General features: G+C 30.6%; 1 protein-coding gene across 1 annotated transcript; it reads left to right on the top strand.

Annotated features, from left to right (window-relative positions):
* Positions 1-7,309: 7,309 nt before the first annotated feature.
* Positions 7,310-12,888, top strand: LOC115705883 (MLO-like protein 12). The gene is made up of 15 exons (XM_030633332.2): positions 7,310-7,739; positions 7,826-7,883; positions 7,986-8,170; positions 8,391-8,507; positions 8,595-8,655; positions 10,003-10,091; positions 10,234-10,308; positions 10,407-10,501; positions 10,600-10,649; positions 10,741-10,781; positions 11,360-11,533; positions 11,694-11,729; positions 11,841-11,908; positions 12,043-12,103; positions 12,189-12,888. Exons 1-15 carry the CDS (start codon positions 7,617-7,619, stop codon positions 12,621-12,623), a joined length of 1,668 nt encoding a protein of 555 aa, XP_030489192.2. The 5' UTR covers positions 7,310-7,616; the 3' UTR covers positions 12,624-12,888.
* The last annotated feature ends 458 nt before the right edge of the window (positions 12,889-13,346 follow it).

Below are 13,346 nucleotides of genomic sequence, written 5' to 3' on the forward strand. Positions count from 1 at the left end.
AACAATGCCATGACCATTGAATACAAAGCTCTAATTAAGAACAAGACTTGGGCTCTTGTTCCCTACAATTCTGATATGAATGTCCTTGATAACAAATGGGTTCTAAGAAAAAATTACAAGGCAGATGGCACTTTGGAGAGGTTAAAAGCTCGTCTTGTTGCAAAGGGGTTTCAACAAACACCTGGAGTAGACTATTTCAATACCTTTAGTCCTGTGGTAAAACCCTCCACCCTCAGAATAATGTTTACTCTTGCTGTCACTTACAATTGGGACATTCAACAAGTTGATATTAACAATGTATTTCTCAATGGGGAGCTTAATGAGACAACCTATATGCAGCAACCAAAGGGCTTTGTGGATCATCAATACCCTACATATGTCTGCAAGTAATTGTATTGTAACTCTCTAAAGAATTAGGCACGCTACCCAAAATAATTATGGAATCCTAATCCCCTAATTCGAGATTAATAATCAAAATAGCGTAGAATTTAAACTTTTAAATTAAACGGAGTGAAAATAAACTTGTAATATATTTAAACTTTTAAACGGTTGGGATCCCAAAAATATTTATAAACTTTATTACAAGTCATTTTTCTTTCTAGCCGACTTAAGCGGCAAATCAGAATTCAAAAGTTCAACACTGATAGACTCATAACCCGCTTGGTCTGATATGGCTTGAACATGTACATTCCTCGCCCTGCTCCTGAAACTAATGGCTGATCAGCTAAAGCCTTACCTTTTCCTGCACAGTAGAGCACCCGTGAGCCAAGCCCAGCAAGACAGTATATAACATAACAATAATAATATGCTCATCATATATGTCTGTGTGTCACAGACCTGCATGTCACACTCACATGCCTATTTATGTCTACGTGGCGTAGACCTATGTGTTGCGCTCACACATCTCTTTATATCTACGTGGCGTAGACCTACGTGTTGCTCTCACACGTCTAATTACAATAAGGCCCTAGAATAGTTCATCTCGGTTCTGATTACCGAGTCCAACTTGATTATGCCTTGAACGCATAACCTTTAATCTCAATATGTATAACACATAATTAATGGTGCCACTGCAGTACCATTGGTCTATCTACTGTAGACCTGCATGTTACGCTCACATGCCTATTTATGTCTACGTGCGTAGACCTACGTGTTGCTCTCACACGTCTATATACAATAAGGCCTTAGTAGGGTTTACCTCAGTTTTGATTACCGAGCCTAACCTGGTTATGCCTTGCTTGCATAACCCTATTCTTATATATACGTAATCCATGCATTACGTTCTTTCAATGGTTTATCCTGGTGATATATACCAGGTCTAACCCAGTTATGTCTCATACACATAACTTTTAACATACATGTGTGTATTCAACATTTACTACAACATATATAATCTTAGGGTGATAACCCTAACTTACATACTAAGTAACCACTCATACAATACACTTCTATATACTTAGATAACATTTACTAAGAGCGTTAACCCTAACTCATGCTTTCACTGGATTCATAATATTCTAGGGTAATAACCCTAGGCCGCATTAAAATTAACTCAAGGTACCAGCTTACCGAGTCTAGCTTAATTATGCCTTAAGCGCATAATTCATAATCTCAATATATACATTTATCCAACATGGCATAGTATTTATACAACATATATCACTAGGGTAATAACCCTAGGCTATTAAACCGCTCATGTTAGGTTAATAACCCTAATCCCAGTTACCAAACTTTCATGCATATCATTCACAATATAAGCGCCACTGCGCATACTCTACGTGCTAATCACTGTCTTACCTGATGTCCTGCAATGACAGAGATTCCAAATCTCCGGGTGCTCCTGATCAGGTGCCGGTAATCCTACTCACACAATCTGGGATTTCACAAATAGGGTTAACCCCTTCATTTTCATAAAATATTCACATGGCATTTAAAATTCACATATTCAGATAGAGCTCGAAAAGAGCTTTCCAACGGTATATAGAACTCCCGAATCGGAGTCCGGATCACATAGTTATGGCTATTTGAAGTTTGCAAAAAGGGTCTGCCCAGAAAAAAATGGGTGCGCCGCGGCATGCTAAATACCATGCCACGGCACCTGGGTTCAAAACCCAGAAAACTCAAAAACCAGCAACGATTTTCATGCCCAAAACTCATCCAAATCACCCCAATTCACAACCAAACTCTCAAATCATCAAATAGGGTTGCTAGCAATTATTAAGGGGTCAAAATAACATATTTCATGGATCAATTTCCAGCAATAAATCCCATAATTTCAGATTTGAACAACAATCACTTAAACTCAAATTTTCATGCTCATAAGCTAGAACTTACAAGCTAGCTCCAAACTTAAATCTCCAACAAATAAACAACATTTACATCTAAAATTACATATGGAAAAACACCCTAGAATTTCATCTAGAGCACAACAAACACAACCCACTACAAAACCAAACAATCACATTCAAACTTTTCAAGATTAGCTCAAACTCTAATCACATGCATCAAGAACAACTTAACACCTTATTTATGCTTTCAATCAACAAGAATTACAACAATAATTTCAGTTAAAATCAATAAAAGAACTACCTCAAGTCCAAGCAAAAGCCTAGCCACAATTCTTCCCAATTTCTCAAGCAAGTCCATACCAAAATCAAGATTAAAATAAAGTTGAGAGTGAGAGGAGAGGGGGGGTCGGTTTTGGGTTAGAAAAAACCAGAAAATTCCATCTCAATTCCTCAAAAATTCCATTTATTGAAATTCAATTAAGTATGGTCAAAGACCAAAATGCCCTTAGGGCCAATGCACACTTATTCACCCACACAAGGGTATTTATGTCATTCCACACTCATTTATTTCCAAATAATTTCAGATTTCATATTATCAAATAAAATGCCAAATAATTCAATTCAAATTGCATTTCGGGCTCGAAACCCGTTCGGCCCGAAATACCGGGTTGTGACTATACCGCGACAACCTGTCAGAACACACCTAAAAAGACAACACATGCATACTATATAATAATATAGTTCTAGTAAGCACGTAATTAAATTAATTTCATCGTTTTACCCTTCTCGGGTCAAAATTACTAAAATACCCCTGGCTCACCAACAGGGTCTTAACATATTAAAATTCATATAATTTCACATATATTGAACTATATAATAATATAATTCCATCAATTACTCATAATTATCTAGTTAGGGCTTTGCTAATCCTTTTTCTTAATTCTGGGTATTACATGTATGGCCTAAAGCAGACCCCTAGAGCCTGGTATGAAAAACTGAAATCTACTATGGTGTCTTGAGGATTAATAAATTATGAATCTGATAATTCTCTATTTTTCTCCAACAAAAATGGAAAAATGCTGCTAATTCTAATATATGTCGATGATATGCTAATTACGGGTGAAGACACAGCTGCTGTCAATCATCTTATCTCTTCTCAACTCCCAGTTTGCCTTAAAAGCCATGGGATCAGTAAGTTTCTTCTTGGGATTTCAAGCCATTCGAGACCAGTCAGCCCTCTATCTTAATCAAGCTCAATATGCAAAAGACATCCTAAGAAAAACAAAAATGGAAGATGCTAAGACTTGCACCACTCCAATGGCACCTGGCCATAAGCTCTCTACCATGGACAGTGATCTTTTTTCTGATCCCACACTGTATAGAAGCACCATCGGGTCACTACAATATCTCACGTTAAGATCTCAGCTATGCCATAAACAAACTCAGTCAATATATGCAAAACCCAACAAATGCACATTGGCTTGCTTGCAAACGGGTTCTGCGATACATTAAAGGCACTATCAATCTTGGATTAGTCTTGAAACCAGCCAAGCTTCTCACTTTGGAAGGCTTCTCTGATGTCGGCTGGGCATGTAATTTGGATGATTGAAAGGATCTACCACTAGTTACTATGTTATGCTTGGCTCAACTCTTATCACGTGGGGGTCAAAGAAGCAAACGGTTGTTGCTCGTTCTAGCACAGAATCTGAATACCGATCCTTGTCTTTTACTGCCACTGAAGTAGTATGGATCTCCTCTGTTTTACACTAACTTGGCATTACACCTCCTACCACTCCTGTTATCTGGTGTGATAATCAGGGTGCCCAACAACTTGCCTCTAACCCTATTTTTCACTCAAGAACCAAACACATCGAAGTTGATGTTCACTATGTTCGTGACTTAGTTTCTCAGAACAAAATATTAGTTGCCTACATACCGACCGAAGAACAACTAGCTGACATTCTTACAAAGCCCTTAACTCTTCCCAAGTTCAATTTCCTAGCTATGGCACAAGCTCTCACTGGAGTACCCTCCTTCGAGCTTGAGGGAGGATATTGAAGAGTTTGTTAAATAAGTAGTTATGGTTGTTAGTTAAGTTTGTTAAAAGTTAGTTACTCTTTCTTTTCTTTCTTTAGTTAAGTCGGTCTGTTATTTTTGTGTATAAATACTCTATCTCTAGCTTTGTATCAAATTAGTTGAGAAATAACAAATTCAGATTCACTTCTTTTCTCCCTAAAATTCTCAACTATTCTCAAGTGAGAGGAAATGTAACAAGTGCTAAACTATGCTTATCTTGGATTGTAATATACATTGAATATCAATTAAGAAGGCAGTCATTGCTAAAGACTGCATTGCTCAGATCAATTTCCAGCTCTCTTCTTCTTGCCTTAATTATATTTTACTTAATTCTCATTGTCCTATTGTTTTTCTGAATTCTGTTCTTGTATTGGTGTAATAATTTATACCAACATATAATATTATAAATTTTCCAATATATTATATATATATATTTTTTTTTTTTTTCAAAAGGATACATATATATATATATTTTAAGAATGTTTTTTTCAGAAAGAAAAAGTCAAGAATGTATTTCCTTTTTTTCTTTAATTACTTTTTTAGTATAAATGTTTTATATATATGCAACTGCTTTTATATATATTAATGATATGTAATTGCTTTTTTAAATACATTATTTTGATTAAATATTAATATTTTTAACAATGATTAATATTATTTTTAACAAAAACATATATTCTTGAATTTAAAATTATTATTTTATTTCAAATTACACGTGCCATTCACATCAAAGCTTAGATAGCCTAACTAATAAAATATATAATAATATATCCTGTTGAAAGAACACATGGAATATTATTTATGGTACATAAAACTTTTTACACATACCACAACTGCCATGTGTATCCATCCTTGACCCAGCAAATTAATCAAAAAAGTCTTTGTTAATTTTTTTTTTCAGAATTATAAAGCCTTAATAGTTCAATAAACTTCCATGTGATAAAAACAAGTCTAACCAGATACCAATGTACACATTAGTATTACAAACCCAGGCTACCTAAATATCTATATATAAGCAATTCTATTGTGGCGGCTACATAGTGAAAACATATACCCCAAAATATCTGTTTGGTCAAATATATTGGGTTTATGAAATTGGGCGTGTAGAACTCATCATCATCTTATCTTGATTTATACAACTATATATATATATATATCGATCGATATATATAACAGCTCGTATTTAATGTCTTACCAGACCAGTTTTATGAATTAATCTAACCCTACTTGTTAAAATTTTGCCTGCTATTGACCCTAATGGGCATAGATATTTGGACTACCACACTGCCATCACTATCAAAAATTTGATCATATCATTAATATATTGCAAGTTGATTCAACCAACATGTACATCCACCATTTAATCCATTTGTCTTTTTAGAATTCCATATACTATTACAACTACAAATATTAAGGGTGTTTTTTTTTTTTTTCTAAACTATTATTGAATCAGATTCTTTATATTTTTGATAATTAAAAAAGTGAACATACTATAAAAAAAAATTATATATGTTTAGGAAAATTATTTCTTATTTTCCATGAAGTCCTTGTATGCATTATATATCGAAATTAGTTTTTCCAAAATTTCAAGTTTTTTTTTGGCTGTATATATAGTAAAATTATATCTAAGACAACAAAAGACAATAAAATATTATAAATAATAATAAAAACATGCCGTTGTTCAAAAATATATATATATAGAAAAAACATAAACCATTTAGACTCGAGATCATTCTGGGTGGTCAATGAATCCGGCAAAATAATATTGGTTTTTACGAAGTCAAGTAAATTGAATATGTATGTGTTGCAATCCCAGAATTTCTGGACATAATTAAATATTTGGTGACTTTATTTTGTCTAATTGTGTATATATATTTTACAAATTACGATATATACAATATTGCACTGAAGTATGTGGTCCAAAATGGTACGAAAAATGGTCTTTAATTAACACAAATTTTAGGAGGACTTTTTCCCTAAACTAATTGGAATTAAGCTCGTTTTTGCTATGACCCTTAGAATGCCGTATAGACATAAAGATGCTTCATCTCGTTGACTTTTTATACATATGATTTCTTGAGTTCAACATATATAATAATTATTATTATTATTATTATTATTATTATTATTATTATTATTTCAACTTAGTATGACAGTACATTTCTTGCTCCTGCTAAATTATTAACACAATTTAGATCTACCTATTATATAGCTATCTTTTGATGATTTAGCTCCTAATAAATAGATCTACATATTACAACGCTTTTGACACTATATATGTATATTAATTTTGTTAAATAATAATATTAAAATCTAATTTTCATTTTTACTAATAATAAATAAAATATTTAGATCGATTTCCTTAAATAATTTCATTGAATGTTATACTAATCGTATATAAGATATATAGACGTTCGGTATATATATTCCAACACGTTTGACAAATATATGTATCTTATATTAGTATAATATTAACATCTAACTTTAATAATACTAAAAAAATTAATAATAAATAAAATATTTAGATCGATTTCCTAATAATTTCATTGAATGTTTACTAATCGTATAATTAGAGTTCTAGTTTTAGTGGAAGAAGTAATATTATAACTCAATACATATTGATTGAAAATTAATGAATAGTGCGCGTTTGGAGGTCAAAACAAAACAATTAAAACATTTTATTTTTTAAATGCATAATAACATTTTATTAAATCTATATAAATATATATTTATATATACATATGTGACGAGAGTCGTTCAATTCAAGTAAACCTACAGATCGACTTGTCAATATGCTTTGAAAGGTACAACATTACTTGGTCTACATCACTACGTGGATGAATAACTAATAAAATATGCAAAAAAAAAAACCTCAATTAAATAATATATTTAGTCTTCACAAGAGATCAAAATTTTCTTAATTCCTTTGTTCTTATATACCTATCTTTTTTTATTTCTTCATAAAAAATAAAAAATAACAAATCTCTAATCAAAATTCTTGGTGATAGCTACTTTTTTCTTTTGGGGTTTGAAAAGTCAAAGTCTTAAATGTTTTTCTTAATTGTTTTCTTTAAAAGGAACACTAAAATGAAATTATCATTCGTACTTGGAAAAAAAAAAGGGCATTTTAGCTTTGCTCTCTTTCCATATTCTTCTCCATATCATTTCTTGTACATTTTCTGAGACTCTTTTGTATACATTATTATAGTTGATATATATATATATATATACAGTGATAAACTGTTTATTATAATGGCTGATCTGCAAGAAGAGCGTAGTTTGGAGGAAACTCCAACCTGGGCTGTTGCTGTAGTGGTCTTTGTGTTGATTATCATATCTATAATCATTGAACATGTTATTCATCTCATAGGAAAAGTAAGTTTCATTACAATTATGTATATATATTTTAAGTTCTCACTATCAGTTATTATGGTTATTTATCGTTTTTTATCTTTTTTTAGTGGTTAGAATCCAAACACAAAAAAGCCCTTCAGGAAGCGCTTGAGAAGATTAAATTAGGTACATACATCTACTTTATTAATTAGTACAAGAGGGATTTTTTTTTTTTGTGTCATTTTAATTGGGTTTGTTTTCATTTTTTTTTTTTTGTGTGTGTTGCAGAGCTTATGCTATTGGGATTCATTTCGCTGCTCTTAACAATATTCCAAGATTACATTGCTGACATATGTATTCCAAAAAGTGCAGCAAACACTTGGCATCCTTGCCAATACCAAAATAATGAAGAGAAAAAGGCTAAGGAATCAGATAAAACAAAATCAAAAACAATAGATTATTGTTCAGAAAATGTAAGAAAACAATTATTAATGTTTATGTCTTAATGATATAGGACGTACTAAAAGTGTGTGGTAGTAATAGTAGTAGTACTTTTGCTTTTAATGAGTTCTGAATTTTTGAAGGACTTTTTGAATATTGTATGGTGTCATGTCATGAAGTAATAATATAAAATTAATATATATGGTTTAATGATTATTGAAACATGATTTGTGTGTTTTGTGTGAGGTGCAGGGTAAAGTTGCTTTAGTGTCTAAATATGGGATTCACCAGCTTCATATATTCATATTTGTCTTGGCTCTTTTCCATATTATATATTGCATTACCACCTTGGCTATTGGCAGAACCAAAGTGAGTAGTTTTTAAGTTTATCACTTTAGTTTAACACATATTCTATAAAATTAATATGGTCTAATGATTGAATTTATTGAATTGCAGATGAGAAAATGGAAAGTTTGGGAGGATGAGACAAAGAAAATTGAGTACATATATAGTAACGGTAATTAAATTTTTTTTATTATTATTATTATTATAACTTATATTATCAATCATTTTGCAAGTTTTGTATTTTTTTGTATAATTAATTATTTTTTTGGAAACACAACAACTTATCTAACTCAGGAAAGTCAATAATTGTGAGGATATTTTTAATTCCTTCCCAGCCGTTGCTTTGTTGTAAACACTGATTGGGTTTTATGTGGGTCGTGTGAATTAATATTTGTTTGACTTTAATATTTTAATATGATGTTAAGTATTGAGTCATTGACCTGTATACAACTTGTTCATCTGATCATCACAATCCTCATCCACATCCTCTCATTTCTCATCTTTAATATCCAAAATTTTTGAAAGCTCTCTCTCTTATATATCACACTCATATATCTTTCACTAAAGTAAAATCTAGAAATATCATGGACCTTGCAGAAAGAGTTAAAATTACATACGATTATAACAACTAATTATATGTACACATTATAAAAGATGATATTATTAATTTTTTCTGTGTAAAATTTATGAAACAATATATAAATATATTTATATATTTCTTTGAAAATTATATATAAAAGAATATATTCATATTAATGGATAAATGTTTATATAATAATATTAATGGCCAATGGGAAATACCTAGTAAAAAAGCATGAAAAATACTATTTAATTTTAATTAATAATAAAATTAAAATATTATTAATTAATACTCTATCATGGGTTTGACTACAATTGACTTTTTACTTCTTCTTCTTCTTATTATTATTATTATTTTGAAAAAAAAATCAGATTAGTTTTGGAATATTTTATAGAAAGGCAGTATATAATATTTTATACAATAATTATGTAGGGAACTAAAATAATATTTTCTTTCGATAATTTAATGTATACTTTTTTGTTTGGATTTTCATTATATTATATTTTAATTTAATATGTAATATTAATGAAACTCTTAAGCACTTAATTTTATTTGAATGAATTTTAAAATTAAATTTAATTATAATTGCTAAATAATTATTTAATTAAAAAATAATTTACTTTAAGTAATAAGTATAATTAATTAAATTAATTTAACTCTAAAAGCATATATTTTTTTTTAAGAATAACCTGTTGAGAACATATTATAATAGATTATAAAAAATGTAATTACATTTGTAATATATTCATTGAGTAATTTTAATGATCTTTGACTCCAAAACAAACTTTAATAGCATAGCATTGAAATCAATTAAAGCATGTAAATAATTTGTAGTACCAAAAAGTAATTAGAATGTAAAGATTATAGTAATTATACTTTCACTGATATAGTTATATATTATTTATATAAATATGTTCAATCAAATGGTTGGTTTTGCAGATCCTGAGAGATTTAGATTTACAAGAGACACATCATTTGGAAGAAGGCATTTGAACATTTGGAGCCAATCACCAATTTCACTTTGGATTGTAAGTACTGTATATTTTTACTATAAGAACCTTATTATAGAGAAGAAAACAACAATTAATTTTTGTCAAAAGTTTTTTATATAGGTCTATAAATATAATATAATAATAACATTTTTCTTTTTCTTGTTTATCAAATGATCAGGTATGCTTTTTCAGACAATTTTTCGGGTCAGTCACTAAGGTTGATTACATGACACTGAGGCATGGATTTGTAATGGTATGTTGCACAATGATCTTGGCCTGAAAATGGCTTCAAATTACACATATATTGATCACTAAAGCTCATGAATATTAGCTATGCTTTTCCCATTTCAGGCACATTTGGCTCCAGAAAGTGAAACAAGATTTGATTTTCAGAAGTACATCAGCAAATCACTTGATCAGGATTTTGTAGTTATTGTTGGGATAACGTTAGTGTTTTCTGCCTTTGAAATCAGCTTATAATATAAATGTATATATATAATGATAATAATATCTAAACTTTGTTTTGTATAATTTATATATGCAGCCCAGTAATTTGGTTCGTTGCAGTATTGTTTCTACTGTCCAACACATATGGTAAGTTATAGACAGTTTGTTCTGTTATTATTAAAACTTATTATATATTACCATTTCAGTGACTGAAATGTTGTTCTTTTTTAATTAACAGGAATATACTCTTATTTGTGGCTGCCATTTCTACCTTTGATTGTAAGTACAACACAATGCACGAATAATTGATAGAGATACTATATATGTTTTATTAAGAGTTACTTCCACATTGCTAATGTGTGGAAATAAATTGTGATATATAAGATAAATAGGCTACTCCTCCCATAGCCAATTAGTTTTCAAATAGAACCCCATTCATCTTATTCCTAAATTCTAACATGGTATCAGAGCCATTTGTGATCCGTTGTGAGCCAAATATACTTACGTCCAGTGTTGGGTTTTTGACCTGTTTCAAAATCTACAAATTTCTCGACGTGTACACCCACAAATTTCCCGATATTTGGCCTTGTGAGATTCTTTCAAATGTCACGTTCGGTCCTGTGGTCTCTTAAAGGTCGTTCGTTATACCCACACTTTTCAGGCTCAAACGTGAGGAGAGTATATTAAGATAGTTAGTCTCACATTGCTAATGTATGGAAATAAATTGTGATATATAAAATGAATGGGCTACTCCTCCCATAGCCAATTAGTTTTAAGATAAAACCCCATTCATCTTATCCCCAAATTCTAACATGCTTAATCATATTATTCTAATTAAGTTATTTTACAAATTGCAGATAATATTACTGGTGGGAACAAAACTTCAAGTAATCATAACAAAGATGGGATTAAGCATTCAAGAGAGAGGAGATGTGGTAAAGGGTGCACCATTGGTTCAACCAGGAGATGACCTCTTCTGGTTCGGACGGCCTAAATTAATGCTCTTTCTCATTCACCTTGTTCTCTTTCAGGTACTTATGTTGTCTATCTATATATATATGTCTCTTTAATATTATAATCTTAAAACTATTTGCACTAATATATATATATATGTTAACAAACAAAATGATATCTTTTCTGCTTGGTACTAATTAATGCTGGCTGTTTCTGTTGCATCTTATTCATTTGCAGAATGCATTTCAACTTGCCTTTTTTGCATGGAGTACAGTAAGTGATTCTTCATTAATTTGACTTTCCTTGATTTTTGGTTTCAAGGCAATAAAATTATTACATGGTCAGTCAATTTCTATGTGCTGATTAATCTTTTCTTTCTTTCAGTATGAATTTACCTTGAACACTTGCTTCCACGAAAAAATTGAAGATATCATCATAAGAATTTCAATGGGGTGAGTTGTATGAGATTGAGAAATTATAATATATGCTTATTACTACATGAATTCATCATATCATACATGTTCAAAGTTTTATAATTAATTACTAATACACACAAAACTTGTCTTCTCTTTTTCTTTCTTACTAGGATCCTCATACAAGTTCTATGCAGTTATGTGACTTTGCCTCTATATGCTCTTGTCACACAGGTCAGTGACATAATCACCTTTCAAATCATCATTATCATCTTTAATTCAATTAACTTTTTCTAATTCATTTGATCATATATTACAGATGGGGTCTACAATGAGACCAGTAATTTTCAATGACAGAGTAGCAACAGCATTAAAGAACTGGCACCATTCAGCCAAAACCAAGAACAAGAAACACAACCGAAATTCGGAGACAAACTCGCCATTCTCAAGTAGGCCTGCAACTCCAACATATGGCATGTCTCCAGTTCATCTGCTGCAAAATTACAGAAGCACAGCAACTGATGGATACTATGGTTCTCCGAGGATGTCTAATGTCGAAAACGATTACTATGAGCCTGAAGGGACACCATCTCCCAACAATGGACCATCTGCAGCAAGTGAAATACAAGTGAATAACTATGAAGTTGAGAAGGATATAAGTGAGGAAGGACAGCCAATGGTTCAGGAACCAAGCTCCTCCTCACAGCAAAATGAGGTCAAGATTTCCTTATCTCACTTCTCATTTAGGAAGTGAAATAGATAACACTACTGTTTTAGTCTTATAATAACTTCTTTTCTTTATTTCTTATTATCTTTTGGTTATGTACATTTTGTTGAAGATGATAATATGTATAAGCTTGAACTTGGTAGAAAATGCTTAATACATATCCAATACCAAATACATGTTGCATTGATAGATTATGTTTTTTAATCTTTAGGTATTATGTACTCATAAACCAACTTAGTTTTACTTTTTGAAGTCAGTTTTGTTTAATAGATAAATACCATTTTGATTCAAATGCTTAGAAGTATAATAAGAAGAGCTCTACATTTATTTGGCTTCTTAAATTTTTGACTTTGCCCCTAGTTGTAGTGCTTCTAATATGCTTAGTGGAATTATTCAAATCATCAATATTGCTTTATCGTTTCTAGATATTCCACCTATACTATAATAGCATTAGCTGTCACTATTAAAAAGAAAAGAAAGAAAGAAAGAAAGAAAGAAAAAAAAAAGGTTTGTAGAACTATTCATGGTGCGAGTTGGGTGGGTGACTATGGAAAAAGATATCACCAAATTCTACATGTGCGGTTTAAACTTGAATGTAATGTATTTATTTCCCTTTCAAAAAGGAAAAAGAAAAAGTTGAATAAAATTGATTAGAAACTTAAGCATATTTGGTAAATTTATTTAAGATATCGTTGACATAAGAAAAGAAGTTAAACATCAAAATAATATGAATAATACTTTTCTATCGTG

The sequence above is a fragment of the Cannabis sativa genome, chromosome 1 (assembly GCF_029168945.1).
Source record: "Cannabis sativa cultivar Pink pepper isolate KNU-18-1 chromosome 1, ASM2916894v1, whole genome shotgun sequence".
In the NCBI taxonomy this organism is placed as follows: Eukaryota; Viridiplantae; Streptophyta; class Magnoliopsida; order Rosales; family Cannabaceae; genus Cannabis; species Cannabis sativa.

Excerpts from the sequence above, each read along its gene's own strand:
- LOC115705883 (XM_030633332.2), top strand. The coding sequence starts at position 7,617 with ATGGCTGATCTGCAAGAAGAGCGTAGTTTGGAGGAAACTCCAACCTGG. Across the intron at positions 8,656-10,002 it reads TGAGTACATATATAGTAACG|ATCCTGAGAGATTTAGATTT; the intron begins GTAATTAAATTT and ends TTGGTTTTGCAG. Across the intron at positions 12,104-12,188 it reads TATATGCTCTTGTCACACAG|ATGGGGTCTACAATGAGACC; the intron begins GTCAGTGACATA and ends CATATATTACAG.